Source organism: Lingula anatina, chromosome 3 (genome assembly GCF_051362555.1).
Source record: "Lingula anatina isolate TDL-2025a chromosome 3, LinAna3.0, whole genome shotgun sequence".
Taxonomy (NCBI): domain Eukaryota; kingdom Metazoa; phylum Brachiopoda; class Lingulata; order Lingulida; family Lingulidae; genus Lingula; species Lingula anatina.
The window spans coordinates 15,190,707-15,204,730 of NC_141769.1; the positions used below are offsets into that span (position 1 = coordinate 15,190,707).

At 37.7% G+C, this 14,024-nt stretch overlaps 1 protein-coding gene across 3 annotated transcripts; it reads right to left on the reverse strand.

The window, feature by feature from the left end:
- Positions 1-415: 415 nt before the first annotated feature.
- LOC106158221 (guanine nucleotide-binding protein G(i) subunit alpha-like) lies at positions 416-12,914 on the reverse strand. 3 transcript variants are annotated; one of them, XM_087009870.1, is made up of 10 exons: positions 12,249-12,914; positions 11,231-11,390; positions 9,573-9,717; positions 7,142-7,184; positions 6,306-6,447; positions 4,112-4,275; positions 3,765-3,893; positions 3,459-3,588; positions 2,576-2,729; positions 416-1,897 (listed from the first exon to the last, which is right to left on the reverse strand). In XM_087009870.1, exons 3-10 carry the CDS (start codon positions 9,694-9,696, stop codon positions 1,713-1,715), a joined length of 1,071 nt encoding a protein of 356 aa, XP_086865996.1. In that variant the 5' UTR covers positions 9,697-9,717; positions 11,231-11,390; positions 12,249-12,914; the 3' UTR covers positions 416-1,712. The 3 variants fall into 3 exon arrangements, with proteins under 3 accessions (XP_086865996.1, XP_013389581.2, XP_013389584.2); XM_013534127.2 differs by having other exon boundaries at positions 9,573-9,729; positions 12,249-12,911; XM_013534130.2 differs by lacking the exon at positions 9,573-9,717 and having other exon boundaries at positions 12,249-12,911.
- Between the last annotated feature and the right edge of the window lie 1,110 nt (positions 12,915-14,024).

The window sequence follows — 14,024 nt, forward strand, 5'->3', positions numbered from 1 at the left end:
ACGTATGACGGGTCATCAGGGCCCCGTAACTCGAAAGCATTGCGAATTGCGACCGAGCGCAAGCGTCTCTATTCTGTAACTCGCTCATACCCGCCTCATGTAATACATAGTAGCCTCCATGTGATAGAGTTATTCGCAAATACTTTCGAGTTACGGGACCCTGGGATTAACAGCACATTCTAGCAATATTGATGAGCACGGTCAGCTACAATCCAGCAACAGAACTCGAGTTTCGAATCTCTTTTCATCCCAAAGAGCCCAATTAAGTGATGAATAGCCCAGAAATCATAAAAGATCAGTCTTCATTGTAGCCGTGGCAGTTGGAGTTTCATCCCATCGATCTGAAATGACTTTAGGCTTTCTGTCAATACCCATTCTCAATTTATATCCGTCGTTGATAAGAAATATATCTTTACGAATAAAATAACACGTTTCCTTGTGAACCTCAGTTTATTACACTATATGATTGTCTTAAGGCTGCTGCACTCAGTCCCCATCTGGGATAATAATAAGAATAATATTTTATTTAAGTCTAAAATCCGCTTAATATAACATGTTTGGTAGACTTTAAACAAAACAAGTGCTTTACAACATAATTACCAAGACATAAAAATTTTAAAAGAATAACAAAGATTAACATTTTACATTACATCAGCCTAATTTTCATAAACCAATTACAATTAAAATGAACAATAAATTATTGTAAAAAGACATGTTTTTAAATCCTTTTATAATTATCAGTTGATTCAATTGAGCGGATTTCAATTGGTATCATATTCGATTCCATTGGATTTGGAATAAAGCCCAGATAACATTTGCCATGCGGTGCTCGTATACTGCTCTTGAATCCCATTTCGTGTGGCGTCTGTGTGGAGGCAGGTAGTGGTCGTGCGAAATCGTACAAATCGCACGGATTTGCCTCCAAAGCCTCTATGAATTTCACAAATTTAAAACTTTTGACAAAACTTTAACATCGCGTAATAGACCGTAGTATTATCGTATATGACAACGGAGGTCCCGTTCGGGCTTTGTTCAGTGGTCTTGCGGCGACCGTGATTCTTGTTGTTCTTTTCAACCATTTTTGGAAGGCATAACGATAGTACCGATGTTTTAACTGGCGTGTGTACTTTTTGCATGTATTTGATTTGTGCTTTTCCTTCTTACCTCATGGGTTGAAAATCGTAGGGCACTGCACCGTCAAAGCGTCAATCTGCAAAAAAACCGCACTGAAGGCGTGCGGCAACTTTCGAAAAGGGCTCCGTACGACCACTTTTCAGCCGAAAAGCCGATTTCCCCCGTGACCTCAAGGACATGTCGTAGAAATATCACGGCACCCACCATGTAAAGGAGCACGACACTGCTACTCACGATGTCAGAAATATCGTACGTGAAATCGAAGACTGTACTGCGCCGGTGGCAAATGTAATCTAGGCTTAAGCCATAGTGGTACCTTTGACCAATTATAGGCACAGTGGGCTATATGATATAATATGATTTTATATAATAAAAAAACATCATGTTTCCTTGGCCCTGTGTTTGACTACCGGTGCGTGGAAATTGCATGGGTATTTGATGGAATGCTTGTACAAGAATTCAAATACATTCAAATTAGTTAAATCCTTTTTTGTCCCATAGTTAGCAACTTTCATTGACTCTCTGTCTCTCCTTATGGTAATAAACTATTTATGTTATGTTGGTCCCGTGAACGAAGATCAAAACATCCCCACATCTTGTAAGTTTTGCCGTATGAACACAGCCATTGACGCGTCAAATACAAAGTTAATATTTGATGTGTCTGTTGCATTTGTGTAATGTACGTAAATCTCTTTCTTGGTCCTGGCTAATCCTTCAAACTTTTTTCTGATATAATTTGCCGCCTCATCAAAAGTGTTCTTTCCTAAAATTAAGGAAAAATAAATTACTGTACAACAAAATGTCATAAAAAGGGATATTTAGACACTTTTAAAAACAGCAGCACTGTTGTGTAACGAAAAAGGTTTCTATACAACTAATGCATAGCATATATGCTTCCGTCGCATGTGTTATTGATGACAATCTAAGAATTAGAGCAATCAACAAAAATAATAGTCACCATTGAAATGTCGTGTTTGCACATTAACCGATTTGTGCACATGTACATCTACTATTACCAAAATGTTATCTTTAAGGAAACGATCTTGTCACAAGAATAGCTGTCACTACAAGCAGGATATGTATACAGATGTACTCTTACTCGCCGTATCAATCAAGGTGAAGATCTTATTCTTTATATCTTTTCATGAATTTAGCCTAAGAATAAAGATGGTATCGTGGAGACGAATGGTCGTTGGATTGTGATGCATCGTAACCGAACAATACATGTATGATTACATGCAGTTTCCGTGTGGTTCGACCAAAACTTCAAAAGTGCCAAACCCAGGTTATGACCTTCCATATAGGCTGATAAAGAGCGCCTGGAGAGCGTTATTGAAAGGCGATTTTACTTATTTTTGGGTTAAAGTGATTATCAATACCCACAACTCTACTCACGGGCGCCATTCAACCCGACTATATGCCCTACAACACATGCACGTACCTTGGTAGTTTTTGAAGCAAGCACTGAGTGGTGAAGTCAAGATCTTCTTTTCGAAAATATCTTTTTTGTTGAGTAGGAGAATCATGGGTGTCTTTTGAAAAAGCGCATAATTGCAAATGGAGCTAAAAAGGCACATGCTCTCATGCATACGGTTCTGGAAAATAAGATGAAAATAATTGGATCATACTCAGAGAGTTGACTGCAATGGATGACGGCCGGATAGGAGCCATTATCTTTCAATAAAAAATGACAGTCATGTGCGTGAATTACTTAGTACCATACCTCACGTTTTGATAACTATAAATAAGGTGTGAAACCGTTTTCACCAAACACATAATGGTTGCACATCCTGTGAAAATAAGATGCTATTATCTCAAGTTATAAGGTGTGCAATTTCCCACTGATATACGCTACGTTTGACTTCTATGCGTAGAGTAAGCTATAAATATATGATATAGGCTTTATAAAGACATTAATGTATTTCAAAAGCGGATCCAGGTACCAGTATATAGGTGATATACATAATGCCGCGTGAACTGAGGCTTTTATTTTTCCACCCATGCGTTAACACCTCACGCTCCATCAAAAGTCAAATTTAGTGCAGGTAACCAGTGGCGGATTTAGAGGAGGGGGGGTCAGGGGGGTACTGACACCCCCCCCCCCCCCCTTCGATTTCTGGTCCCTTCTTGAAATTAGAATTTTGATTAGCTAAATCCTAGTTCTAAACCGCACCAAATGGTACCGTTCGCCCTCTAAAATACCAAAGTATCATCGGGCCACTAACCCTACTCCAAGTGGTGGGGGGGGGGGTCGGCTTGACATCCGCGGACCCCCTTCAAATAATCCTGGATCCACCCCTGGGTAACTAAGTATATTCCCTTACCACTGCACTGTCTTCTACGAGTACTTGGTCGTATTCACTTAACGCACAGGTGAACAAAATGGCCGTCACATTATCGAAGACGTGTATCCATTTTCGCCGCTCTGACCTTTGGCCCCCTACATCAAACAATCTGAAAAGAATACACGCGTTTTTGTTTCTTTTTACTAAAAAAAACCAAGTAAAACATAACTAAAAATGTGAATAAGACATGCGTATTTTACTGTAAGTGATCCTTGTACCAAAACTTGACGATCTTGCCAAAAAAGAATCATACTTAATACAGTACTTTAAATATTAGATACTCACTTGAAGTTAAAGCCCCTTAATGGGAACACAGTTTGTATGATTCCTGTGGTCCGCACTCGGGCTCTTAGGACATCTTGTTCATTCGGGATGTAGCCGGGTAAGGAAATGCGGTCTACGTTGTCGAAGTAGCTACGAAGTTAGCAGGGGTTAAAATGCATATTGATCTAAACTTCCAACTTATGTGACTTAGGTTACTATGTATGATGCCTTTATTTATTCCAACATTAACTTCAGTACAATATCTATTAACTCTCTTAAATATCGTTCTCGTCTTTAAGGCTTTAGTAGCTAACTCAACACCATTCCTTTACAATCAGGAACATAGATACCGTTTTTTCATCACTTACTATTGAGCTGAATCACCGATGTGGAACTCCGACGCGCGCTTAAAGGCTTCTTGAACTCCTGCGTCTGACCAAAGTGTTTTGATGGCATCCGCCACTGACGGTAACAGGCAACCGACATCTTGCTTTATTAATGGGGCATACTTCAGCACGATGTTTGCATCGATCTACAAAGAGTAGTCTTAACATATATTTCGAAACAAACTTCAGAAACGGGTCCGTAGCCAGCAATTTCAAAGGGAGTTCTTTTTCTGAAAAAGTGGACCTTTTGCCACAAAATCCCAATATGTACCTGGATCTAATTTTATCCAGAGTGGGTTCTTTCGAATCCCCCCCACCCCACCCCCCGGCTACGGGCCTGAGAAATTAAGAAGCGACTATCGATAAATTGGCACTGATATAAAACATACATGTATAAATAAAACATAAATGGGATTAATCCGACTGTCGGTGGTATTCCGGACTTGATTAGCCGCATGCCGAGTTCAACGATTTAAGCTACGTGGGAGAACAAAATGCTTGATAAACACGTATAAGAGGTTTAGTTTAAGGCCATCGCCACGGGAATTTTTTCCGGCCAAAATTAAATTTCCTGGTAAAGCGCATTTTTTTCTACTTACGAATAATTGCTTAACTCGTTCTTGCACATGGATTCGATGTTTTATTCAATTATCTAATACTTTACGGGGGCGGTCTTGTTTTTGTGTTAAGGGGAAGCTGATTGTGCCTTTATAGATAACCAGATCATTCGATCATGTGACCTATTTCAACTGGCCGTTCTAAAAAAAGGATTGTTTGTTTTTAGGAAAAGTAAATGCTTTCCCCAAAATTTAAACTTAATTATCTTTTAAAGGGGAATAGATTGGTTAATTTTATGCATATACATAAAACAGAACGCTTCTGCGATCCAAATCACCGTTTTTCTTCAAGTAGTACATTCTGGAAGACCCGGAAAAAGAGCAAATCATTTTTCCAAAATTACTTATCTCAATTATTTTTAGGAAAGCGACTTGATTTATTTATATTTATATGTAGTAATGGGAAACACCAACCTCGAACCTCATACCTCGTCCGTATTGGCTAAAAAGCATCGCAACAAAGTACATACTGGTATAATGTAATGAGGCTCACTAATTGAGGAAATAATCGCACCCAAGATAGTGTCAAAGGATTTGCTTTGTTCTTCATTTTTAACTTTCAGTTATGAAGTTGTTATTACAGGAGGTTCAAAAGGAAGTTTTCCCAGAACGAATGATTTTCACTGCAGAAGCATTTATATCATTTATATAAAATGTCTACCAAAATGTCTCACAAAAGTTCAGAAATCAAACCAGGATTAGAATGAATTTTGATGTTGGAAAAATTATCAAAACAAATTGGTAAAAAAGAACAAAATCTGTCACACTTATTTTAGAAATGCGTCAACCTGGTATTTCGTATGCCTGGATTTTCACTGATATTTTTTCTCATTCCATTGTTCACGCAAAGCAATCAGGAACAGAAGTGGTTTAAAGTGTCTCACCATGCCCACGAGGCAAGGGAGCGACATGTGAACTATATGGTATATGGTGGTTGCAGTGCCACTGAAGGCAAACAAAATGACCATGCTTCAGAGGTTTGGAAATATATACTGCATGTTCTTGGCTCAGCTCATTTTATGTTTTTTATCAACACACTTTGTAATTGCTCTAAAAAGGCAGGTTGCTCAGCCATTCGAACATATTGTAAATAGAACTCTAAAACACTCCATTTTGCATTGCAATTGAACGTTTCGGAGGTAATGACATAAACTAATACAAAGTTAATGGATGGCTGTTCATATATTGCAGTCATACGTCACACACGTTTTTTATTATCTTTTCTTGAGATGCCATTGTTATTGCAATATCTCTGCTTGAATTGCCTTTACCTGATGTTAAATGTACAGAAATATAGAAAAGAAAGATATCCAGTATAGCAATAGCGGGTTACAGCCAGAAAAGCTCCAACAATAATTATTGGATCTTGTTTTTTTTCTAAGATGTCGTGACAGAAATGGTAGTCCTTGGGTGACATATAATCATAACAGGCCATGGCTAGCTGGTGGTATCGGCGTCAGTAAATGGGGCTAATGTCGAGTGTTTAAAGTGATGGAGAACGGGCTACTATGTATAGTGCCTATGTATACCTAAAAAAAATTCAAGTTAATTTCACCCACCTCTCGTGTTTCATGTTCCAATGGTATCTGTAGCTTTTTCATCGCATGCAATATACAGCACATGTTCTCCACTAAATTGTCCACTATTTGTGCTCTGTAAAAACATCGGTCCTCGTCCGTGAATCCATTCATGTGGATAATCCTGGGAGGAAATACACATAATATTTGTCATCAAACGATTGTCACAATGCCTAGGGTTATTGTTGACATGTGTAAAAGTGATGGAGGAAATACACAAAAAAGTCACATTCGGAGTAACTGAACTAGTAATTTTTGACTTGCATTCATTGAGTATATAATGTACCTGATCAGCAGCTATGCTCAAATTAGCTGTTTTCATCGACAAATAAGCTGCTTTCCAAACTGCTGTGAGACTGTAACTCGTCAAATTAGTTATAATTACGGAAATTGGAATATGATTAACAAGTAGAGTGTGATTTACCAATACAATTTTTTTTGTCTTTGTCATATTGTGCATTTTTGTATATAGGAAATATGTGCCCGAACATTCATCCTTGCGCAATTTTGTTGTGACAGAATTACCTCATAATATGACAATTATTTCGGCAATATTAAAACGGATAAGGGAAACATAGCAACGTGTTGAACCAATACAACAACATTGCACCCGTTGACCTACTTCACATATTTCAAATGAACTATTGCATTCCAGCTTATACCTGTCATTATTTCAACAAATAACATAAATCAATGATTCACATCACAGAGAGGCGAATAAAGTATATAAAAAAAGACAGAGAGAGTGACCGCCGGAGGAAATGATACGAAGCCTATTGCCATTGTCGATGCGACAAAATCAATTGCTTTATACTCACTTCATTTGCTTTGCGAAGGTGCTCTTTCCAGACTCCGCTGCGCCTAGTTAAGAACAAATATAGATCTACATATACTGTACGAAAAAAAATAATGCAAAAAAAAAAAAAAAAACTTCACGATATTCTGTGTCACAAAATTGTTTTCTTCTTTTTACATGGGAGAGGCTAAGCAATCAGGTATTTGTAGCTGGCACTAGAGAAGAAAGCCTGAAGATATCAAGGCTTTTTATGATCGATACTTCAGTTTCCTTCAGCATGGTATCGAACTACATGTAATTTATCATATATCATATATGAACGCCATCAGAAACATGGCTATCTAAAAGCAAACTGCAATTTGAGAAAACTCTGTGTATTTTAGATGAATGTTATCCATATTTACTGTATAACGGTACGTAGCTCTCAATTATTAAACATGGACTGAAATTAACATGGAAGGTAGACCGTGGATCTGTTCATTCATTCAGAGTATTTACATATTGGAAGTGCAATGCTAAAAGCGGTAGCCGATCATGTATGGAATTTAATTTGAACAATTAAAAAGACAGCTGAATGCCTTCAGTCTTCCAATTAAAAAATGAAAAATTGTCCAATTTTATCGGTTTCAGCCATTTTCAGTTGCGTATTGTATGATAACAATCTACTTAATAGTAAACAAACGGGCATATATCATGTAACGTGCGAGAAAAAAGGTACTTATCAATACCCTAGATATTATCTTAAGTGCCCATGTGTGTATTTTCAAGCGCGAGGTAAGATGTCGAAATAACTCCTAAATTTATAGAATTAATAACTCCATACAAGTTGTTTACATTTTCGATTGAAAAATACTGTGTAGTATCCGAGAGCCCACATGGCATATATTCACTGTTGATTGCCTTTATATCAACCACACGTGCACTTTACTGATCTATTTTCTACTACCTCCGTTGTAGCCGTAGCCATTAATTGCAAGCTTCAATTGATCTGATCGAGTAGGAAATGGCATCAGTATACGTTGTATATACCAGAGTCCATTTTTATTGCTTCATCGCGCTACTGCTCCTACCATAAACGACGTGTAACTGGTTCGTGGTCGCAAATTCTCTTTGTTTAAGAAACTCTATTGTACTGAAAACGTGAGCACTAAAGACCAAGTTTAAACACAAATAAATAAACAAATACACTAGTTTCTTCACAACTTCTGGTAGTCAGATGGTCAGCTGCCCACGTTACCAAACGATCTTGACACTGTGCACTTGCCTTGCCGTAATATATAGGTTGCAGATGGTAAAAATATAATGAACCTGTGGCAGATGAAAAAAAAGCCAACAAAATCAAAAATCTTTGCTTATTTATTTGTTTATCTATTCTACTTTTTTTCATATGCAATGTGATATAGTCTTTATACGGTAATGTACTCATTAAGATTCATTTCCTTTGCCTGTCTTTCTCGGTTTGGCACACGTTGCAATACCGAATATTCACAATAAAAAGAACTACTCATCCAATGCATATCCGTCCCTAGGGTAGCCATTCTTGGCTTGCCAGGAAATTGGCAATCACGTAATCATGTTAACTTACAAGGTAATTCCAGCCTTACAGTGTATGTACATATATATACTACAGCGCCACAAAGGCAGAACACGTATAAGAAGATACAGTGTAATATAGAACAATGCTTAGACACCTGTCCCTAGAGTCGTTCAACAGCGCGATATAACCGTCACTTTTTCAGACATTCGGATCTGCTATCGACTTTTTAACCTTGATCATGTACCATAGAGAATTATATGTACGTCCGGCATCAATCTCCACGTAATCGGTTTCGCATTTAAATACACGGAATGCAGGTACGGTTATGTGGAGAAATAATATGAGATTATAAAAAAGGTGACAAATATTATTCCTGACCCTTTGAGAAAATATCAACTATCGACACAAAGGGGAAGAAAAAGACAGTGATCTTTGATGTTTTATTTTGATAATAAAACAAACCTATCTTATCTTTAAACTTTAGACGCCTTCAGAGTTGGTCGGAGACAAAAAAAGAAATAAAAAGAAACGTGTATGGAGCATTGAACTATATACTCGGAGGAAATAAAGCATGTATTTTTGACAGTATGCATGGTCTTGACATTCACTTAAATTACGTGACATTATTTGTATGATACTGAAATAGGCTAGCATCAAGAAACCTAAACACCTTGTGCGTGCTGTGACACCAAAACTGCAACAGAAAAAATCTTTCAAAACCGAAACTCGCACTTAATTAAGTTTACTTTTAGTTCTGAATTAAAAACTTCTCTTAACGTAGTCATGCAAAAATTTCGAGAAGGTGAGCTTACGAAAACTAAAAGCATATTGGTTTCTCCCCTAGCTCATAAAGCAAAGAGACACATTTACACAACAGTGAAAGTCCAAGTTGTCCGGGAAATTGCCCGTCACTTACCTAAAAGAAGTAGTTTTACTGATTGAGCTTCTTCGAGTTTGCTGCGTTGAAGGTATTCTTCAATAGCCTCATTTTGCTTTTGCTGCACCTTGGTCGCACGCTGGACGCTCACAGGAACCCCCATGGTGAATTGGTGGGTGAATAACTAGGATATGGTCTTATTTTAAACAGAAATCATTGAGGTAAGTTGTTGATTTTAATAGCACCTCAAGGATGCGTCCACGATGTTTTAAATTCTACAAGTGTGCGCGTGAGATTTGTAGGACAAGATTTACAGTTGTGCATTTTAGGACAAGGCTGAATATATAGTCACGACAATATCTCTGTGCACATTTATTGGGCTGAACAGATACGCTAAAGTTGTGCTGTTACGCACAAAACAAGCATGCGAACCTAGTGTTGGCGTGACAGAAATAGTAGTCCGCCAGGAATCGGAGTCCGTTCCCCATTACTTTGTACAGGTGACATTCATCCCATACACTAACCCCAATACTCCTACTAACCCTATAACTTGCACTAAACATAAAGGACCCCGACTTCCATTCCTAGGACTACCATTCCTATCACGGCTGTCAAATGAACGGAAAAAAGGTTTAAGTTTTAACAACAAATCAGACACAGTGCACGTCGCTGCTAGTAACTACTTTTGCTACACGAAGCGATGCAGAATTCATTTGGTTTTGTCGCTAATAGCAATAGGCTTATAGGTGTTTTGATAATAAACTTTTGAGTGTCCCAATTACCACTATCATATCGAATGGAGTAGCGAAATTACGTAACCAATGATACAGATGCATGGAACATTTCAACACAGACTTTTAATATTTTGTTAAAAAATGCTAATTTTATGACTGGCTTACTATGAACGCAACAATATTGATTGAATATATTTCATGGGGGGAGGGGAGGGGGGACCACCCGGTAGGGGAGTGCATTCCCAAACTGGAAGTAGGTTGAGTTACTGTGATTTTGCTAAATTGCTTTTTCACTTTGTCGGCTGTTATTGCATGACCTTAATCTCAAGCGACCTAAAACTCAGATAAATGAGGAACACTCAAATAGCAATTAATCCATGTGAATTTTTTATATCGAAACCCGCCTGTCTTGCATCCCCGGGAGTATGTGCGCATATGCCTATACAAAGAGCAGAAGTCACTTAGCGTGACAGTTATTGGAATGGTATAGATAAGACTATTTTTCATATTGTACGTGCTGCAACATGATCAAAATAAGAGGTTCTTCCTTATGCATACTAGTACATGTAGCAACCACCCCCCACGCCAAGCAAGATATATATATATATATAAGTGCATTGTTTCTAAGAACATCAACTGAGAGCATACATATCATCATCGCGGGTTTACTAAAATGCATAATATGTTTTTTTTTCTTTTACTCTTCCAATCGATCTCAACATATTCCACCTTCAAGGCATTCTCTGATTGATCTCAAATTTACAAGGAAGTATTCATACCTTTGATTAGTCATGTCCAGATGTTAAAACATGACGTATTGATTTAATTTTGTGGTAGACAATAGCAACACTCATATTTGCATACCACACAAGTTCAACAACTCCACTTCTATCCGCAATTAAACGTTACGAGAGGAACATGCATTTTAATTTGCATATATGTGTACACACTTCACATACTGACCTGTATCTCTGGCAATATACTCGTCTAATTTGGCAGTTAGAATTACTTCAAAATTTCGACTTCGGTATTCCTTAAGTAGGCCTACTTCGATAATCCTCCTGACACGGTGTCACAAGTAACTGTTGTGTGTGCTCACACACGAGTATTTTGAGGCCCGTTCCTAGGAAAAAAAAACAGAAGCACGTGTTATAGCAATGGTAGGTATTATACGATATATTAGGTATATATAGCCTATATACAGACCTCCTTAAAGTATCCATTCGAAAGTGAAAGGTGTACAGTGTAAGCTCATGCACTCTTTAGTTGAGGCCCATTGCTACGACAAAATTCCAGAAGCACGATTAATAGACACGATATAAATTAGCAATGCGTCCATGTGACACAGTGTTCTAAATTTACCTCGCATGTTCACTTCTTCACGAATTCCTGCCCGATCCTCTTAGCATACACAGTATATATAATAAAAGGTCGTTTGCGTTCAAATTAAAAGTTAACAACTTGGGCCACCTGTTCATGAGACAGCAAATTGCATTTTTATAGAATATACGCATAATATTTAATCTATTGAAAATATTCTTATATGGCAAATGCTCTAGACGATCCAATAAACAAAAATTGGTCTAAGACCCGCTTTGGAGGACAGACTCTTGCCTGCTTTACCCAAGCAATTACACCGAAATTCTCCCCCATCGAGCACTGTGCTGAAGAGAGATAGCAGAGAGGTTGCAATCAAGCCTTCATGGGATTGCGCCTGAGAGATTTTTGTTTTGTCGATTAAAACTTTTAGTTTTCGTAAGCTCACCTTTTGAGTTTTATGACTCAGCCCAGCATTTTGGCTGCGGTTGTACAAATAAAATAATTCAGTGTAAATCTGTTGTTTGATCGTAGTATAAAAGAGTCCATCAAAAAAGGAGTCCAAAAAAGCTGAGATAAGAGATCGTATAATTAAATACCACAATTTCTTGTGCCGTGCAAAAAAAAAAAATTAAAAAAAATTAGCATAATTTAGAATACAAACCTGCGAAAGCAACCGTTTGCGTGTATCAGCTCCTCCGTAGCATCAGAAGTCTCAGTCACTATATTTACCTGGACGTGTATTACATGTTGTCAGTATCACGTCACATGTTTTTATCTTACTTCCGTCTATTTGATCACTTAAGTACTGTAATCGCATACTTATATATATATATATATATATATATATATATATATATATATATATATATCCTCTTACGACGAATAACACGCACTAATTCCTTCACTGCAATTCTAGACTACATGTAGATTGCTAGAGCAAAGTCAGAGCTGCTCAGTCAATTCTTGCGAACTGCAGTGTTATACTGGATCTCCCAATTTTTGAATCGCAGGTTTCATAATTGTCGATAAAATAACTATCCTTGCACCGATATCATTGACTGATGATATTCATTTTAAGTTCTCCTCCCTCTCTGCTCTTTCTCGATCTCTCATCCGAATATGAAAAGGATCCTCCTCTCTCTGCAAGTGACAGGAAATGTACGGCATTAAATGATTGCTTGCGTTGATCTCTAACAGCTGCGGAGACTGTTGGATTATTAACACAATGATATATTACGTCAGAGAAATGAGCAGTGTAATACACATGTAGCATAGCGCTCTTTGCGTTTTATTTTGAAATTATTGTGGTTATTTTTGGCGTCTCTGGGCCAGACGTATAATACCATCACTTAACTGTTTGACATATCTCTGATCTCATCATTTTTAAACCTTAATGTAACCGCTTATATTTTTGGTAAAGACTTCTTCCTTTCCTTCTAAAGCATGATGACAAAACCTGAATTCAAATTTACATTCAATGTCAAGTGCATATCATCTACGATGACATATCGACAACAGCATGAAATAACAGTCTAGAAATATCCTGCTACATTAGTCTTCCTTATTGTGTTTGTTGAGGTGAAGTACACTAGTACTGCAGTAGGGTTTATTTCGCCGTTTTTTATTATGCGCTTATAAGTGAAGTAAGATGCAGTCGACAAAAATTGATACATTTTTTATATTACCATGTGCTCAGTACAATGTGAGTTTCATGGAGAAGTAAAAAAAAATAACGTTTCACCCTAAACAAACTTTATGAACATGTACATGTAGAACACATATCGTGCTGATAAAATATACAGGCCCGTAGCCAGGGGGGGGGGGTTGCTGGAAAAAGGTCCACTCTAGGTAAAATTTGACCTAGGTACATGGGGATTATATGGTAAAAGGCCCACTTTTTCAGAAAAAGAAACCCCCCCCCCTTTGGAATTGCTGGCTACGGGCCTGATATAAGATAGCATAACAAATGTTTATGAGACCCTGTAAGACAAGTTCAACCTTTATGCTGCTTTATATTCATTTAACATATACGACGTGAGGAACTGTGGTATTTCAAATGGTGACTCTGTATACATAAATTTAACGTCTATAGTCACTACTTCCCTCACAAAAAGATTTTTCTCCACGCCAGCGAGCAACGATGGAATTCGATGATGTTCTCAAAAACGTTAACGAGTTCGGGAGGATTCAGTTAATGATGACAATATTTTTTGGACTCACCACAGCATCGACAGCCCTACAGATGATCGTGACAGTATTTATGCAACAATCACCAGCACACAGGTAAAGTAATCACAGGGGCCTTTACAGCTCATGGTGCACAGAGTAGACATGTGAAGCAGTGGTTTCTTCCTGGCTGTATGTGTGTAGGCCTATACGCATTCATGTTCAATATTTTGTTACATAACTATTCTCAGTGTGTAAAGAATCTTAATAA

Coding starts and splice junctions, on each gene's coding strand:
- LOC106158221 (XM_087009870.1), bottom strand. CDS start 9,696: ATGGGGGTTCCTGTGAGCGTCCAGCGTGCGACCAAGGTGCAGCAAAAG. Junction 6,448..7,141: donor ACCTTCGCAAAGCAAATGAA/GTGAGTATAAAG, acceptor ATTTCCTCCCAG/GATTATCCACATGAATGGAT. Junction 4,276..6,305: donor TGGAACATGAAACACGAGAG/GTGGGTGAAATT, acceptor TACTCTTTGTAG/ATCGATGCAAACATCGTGCT.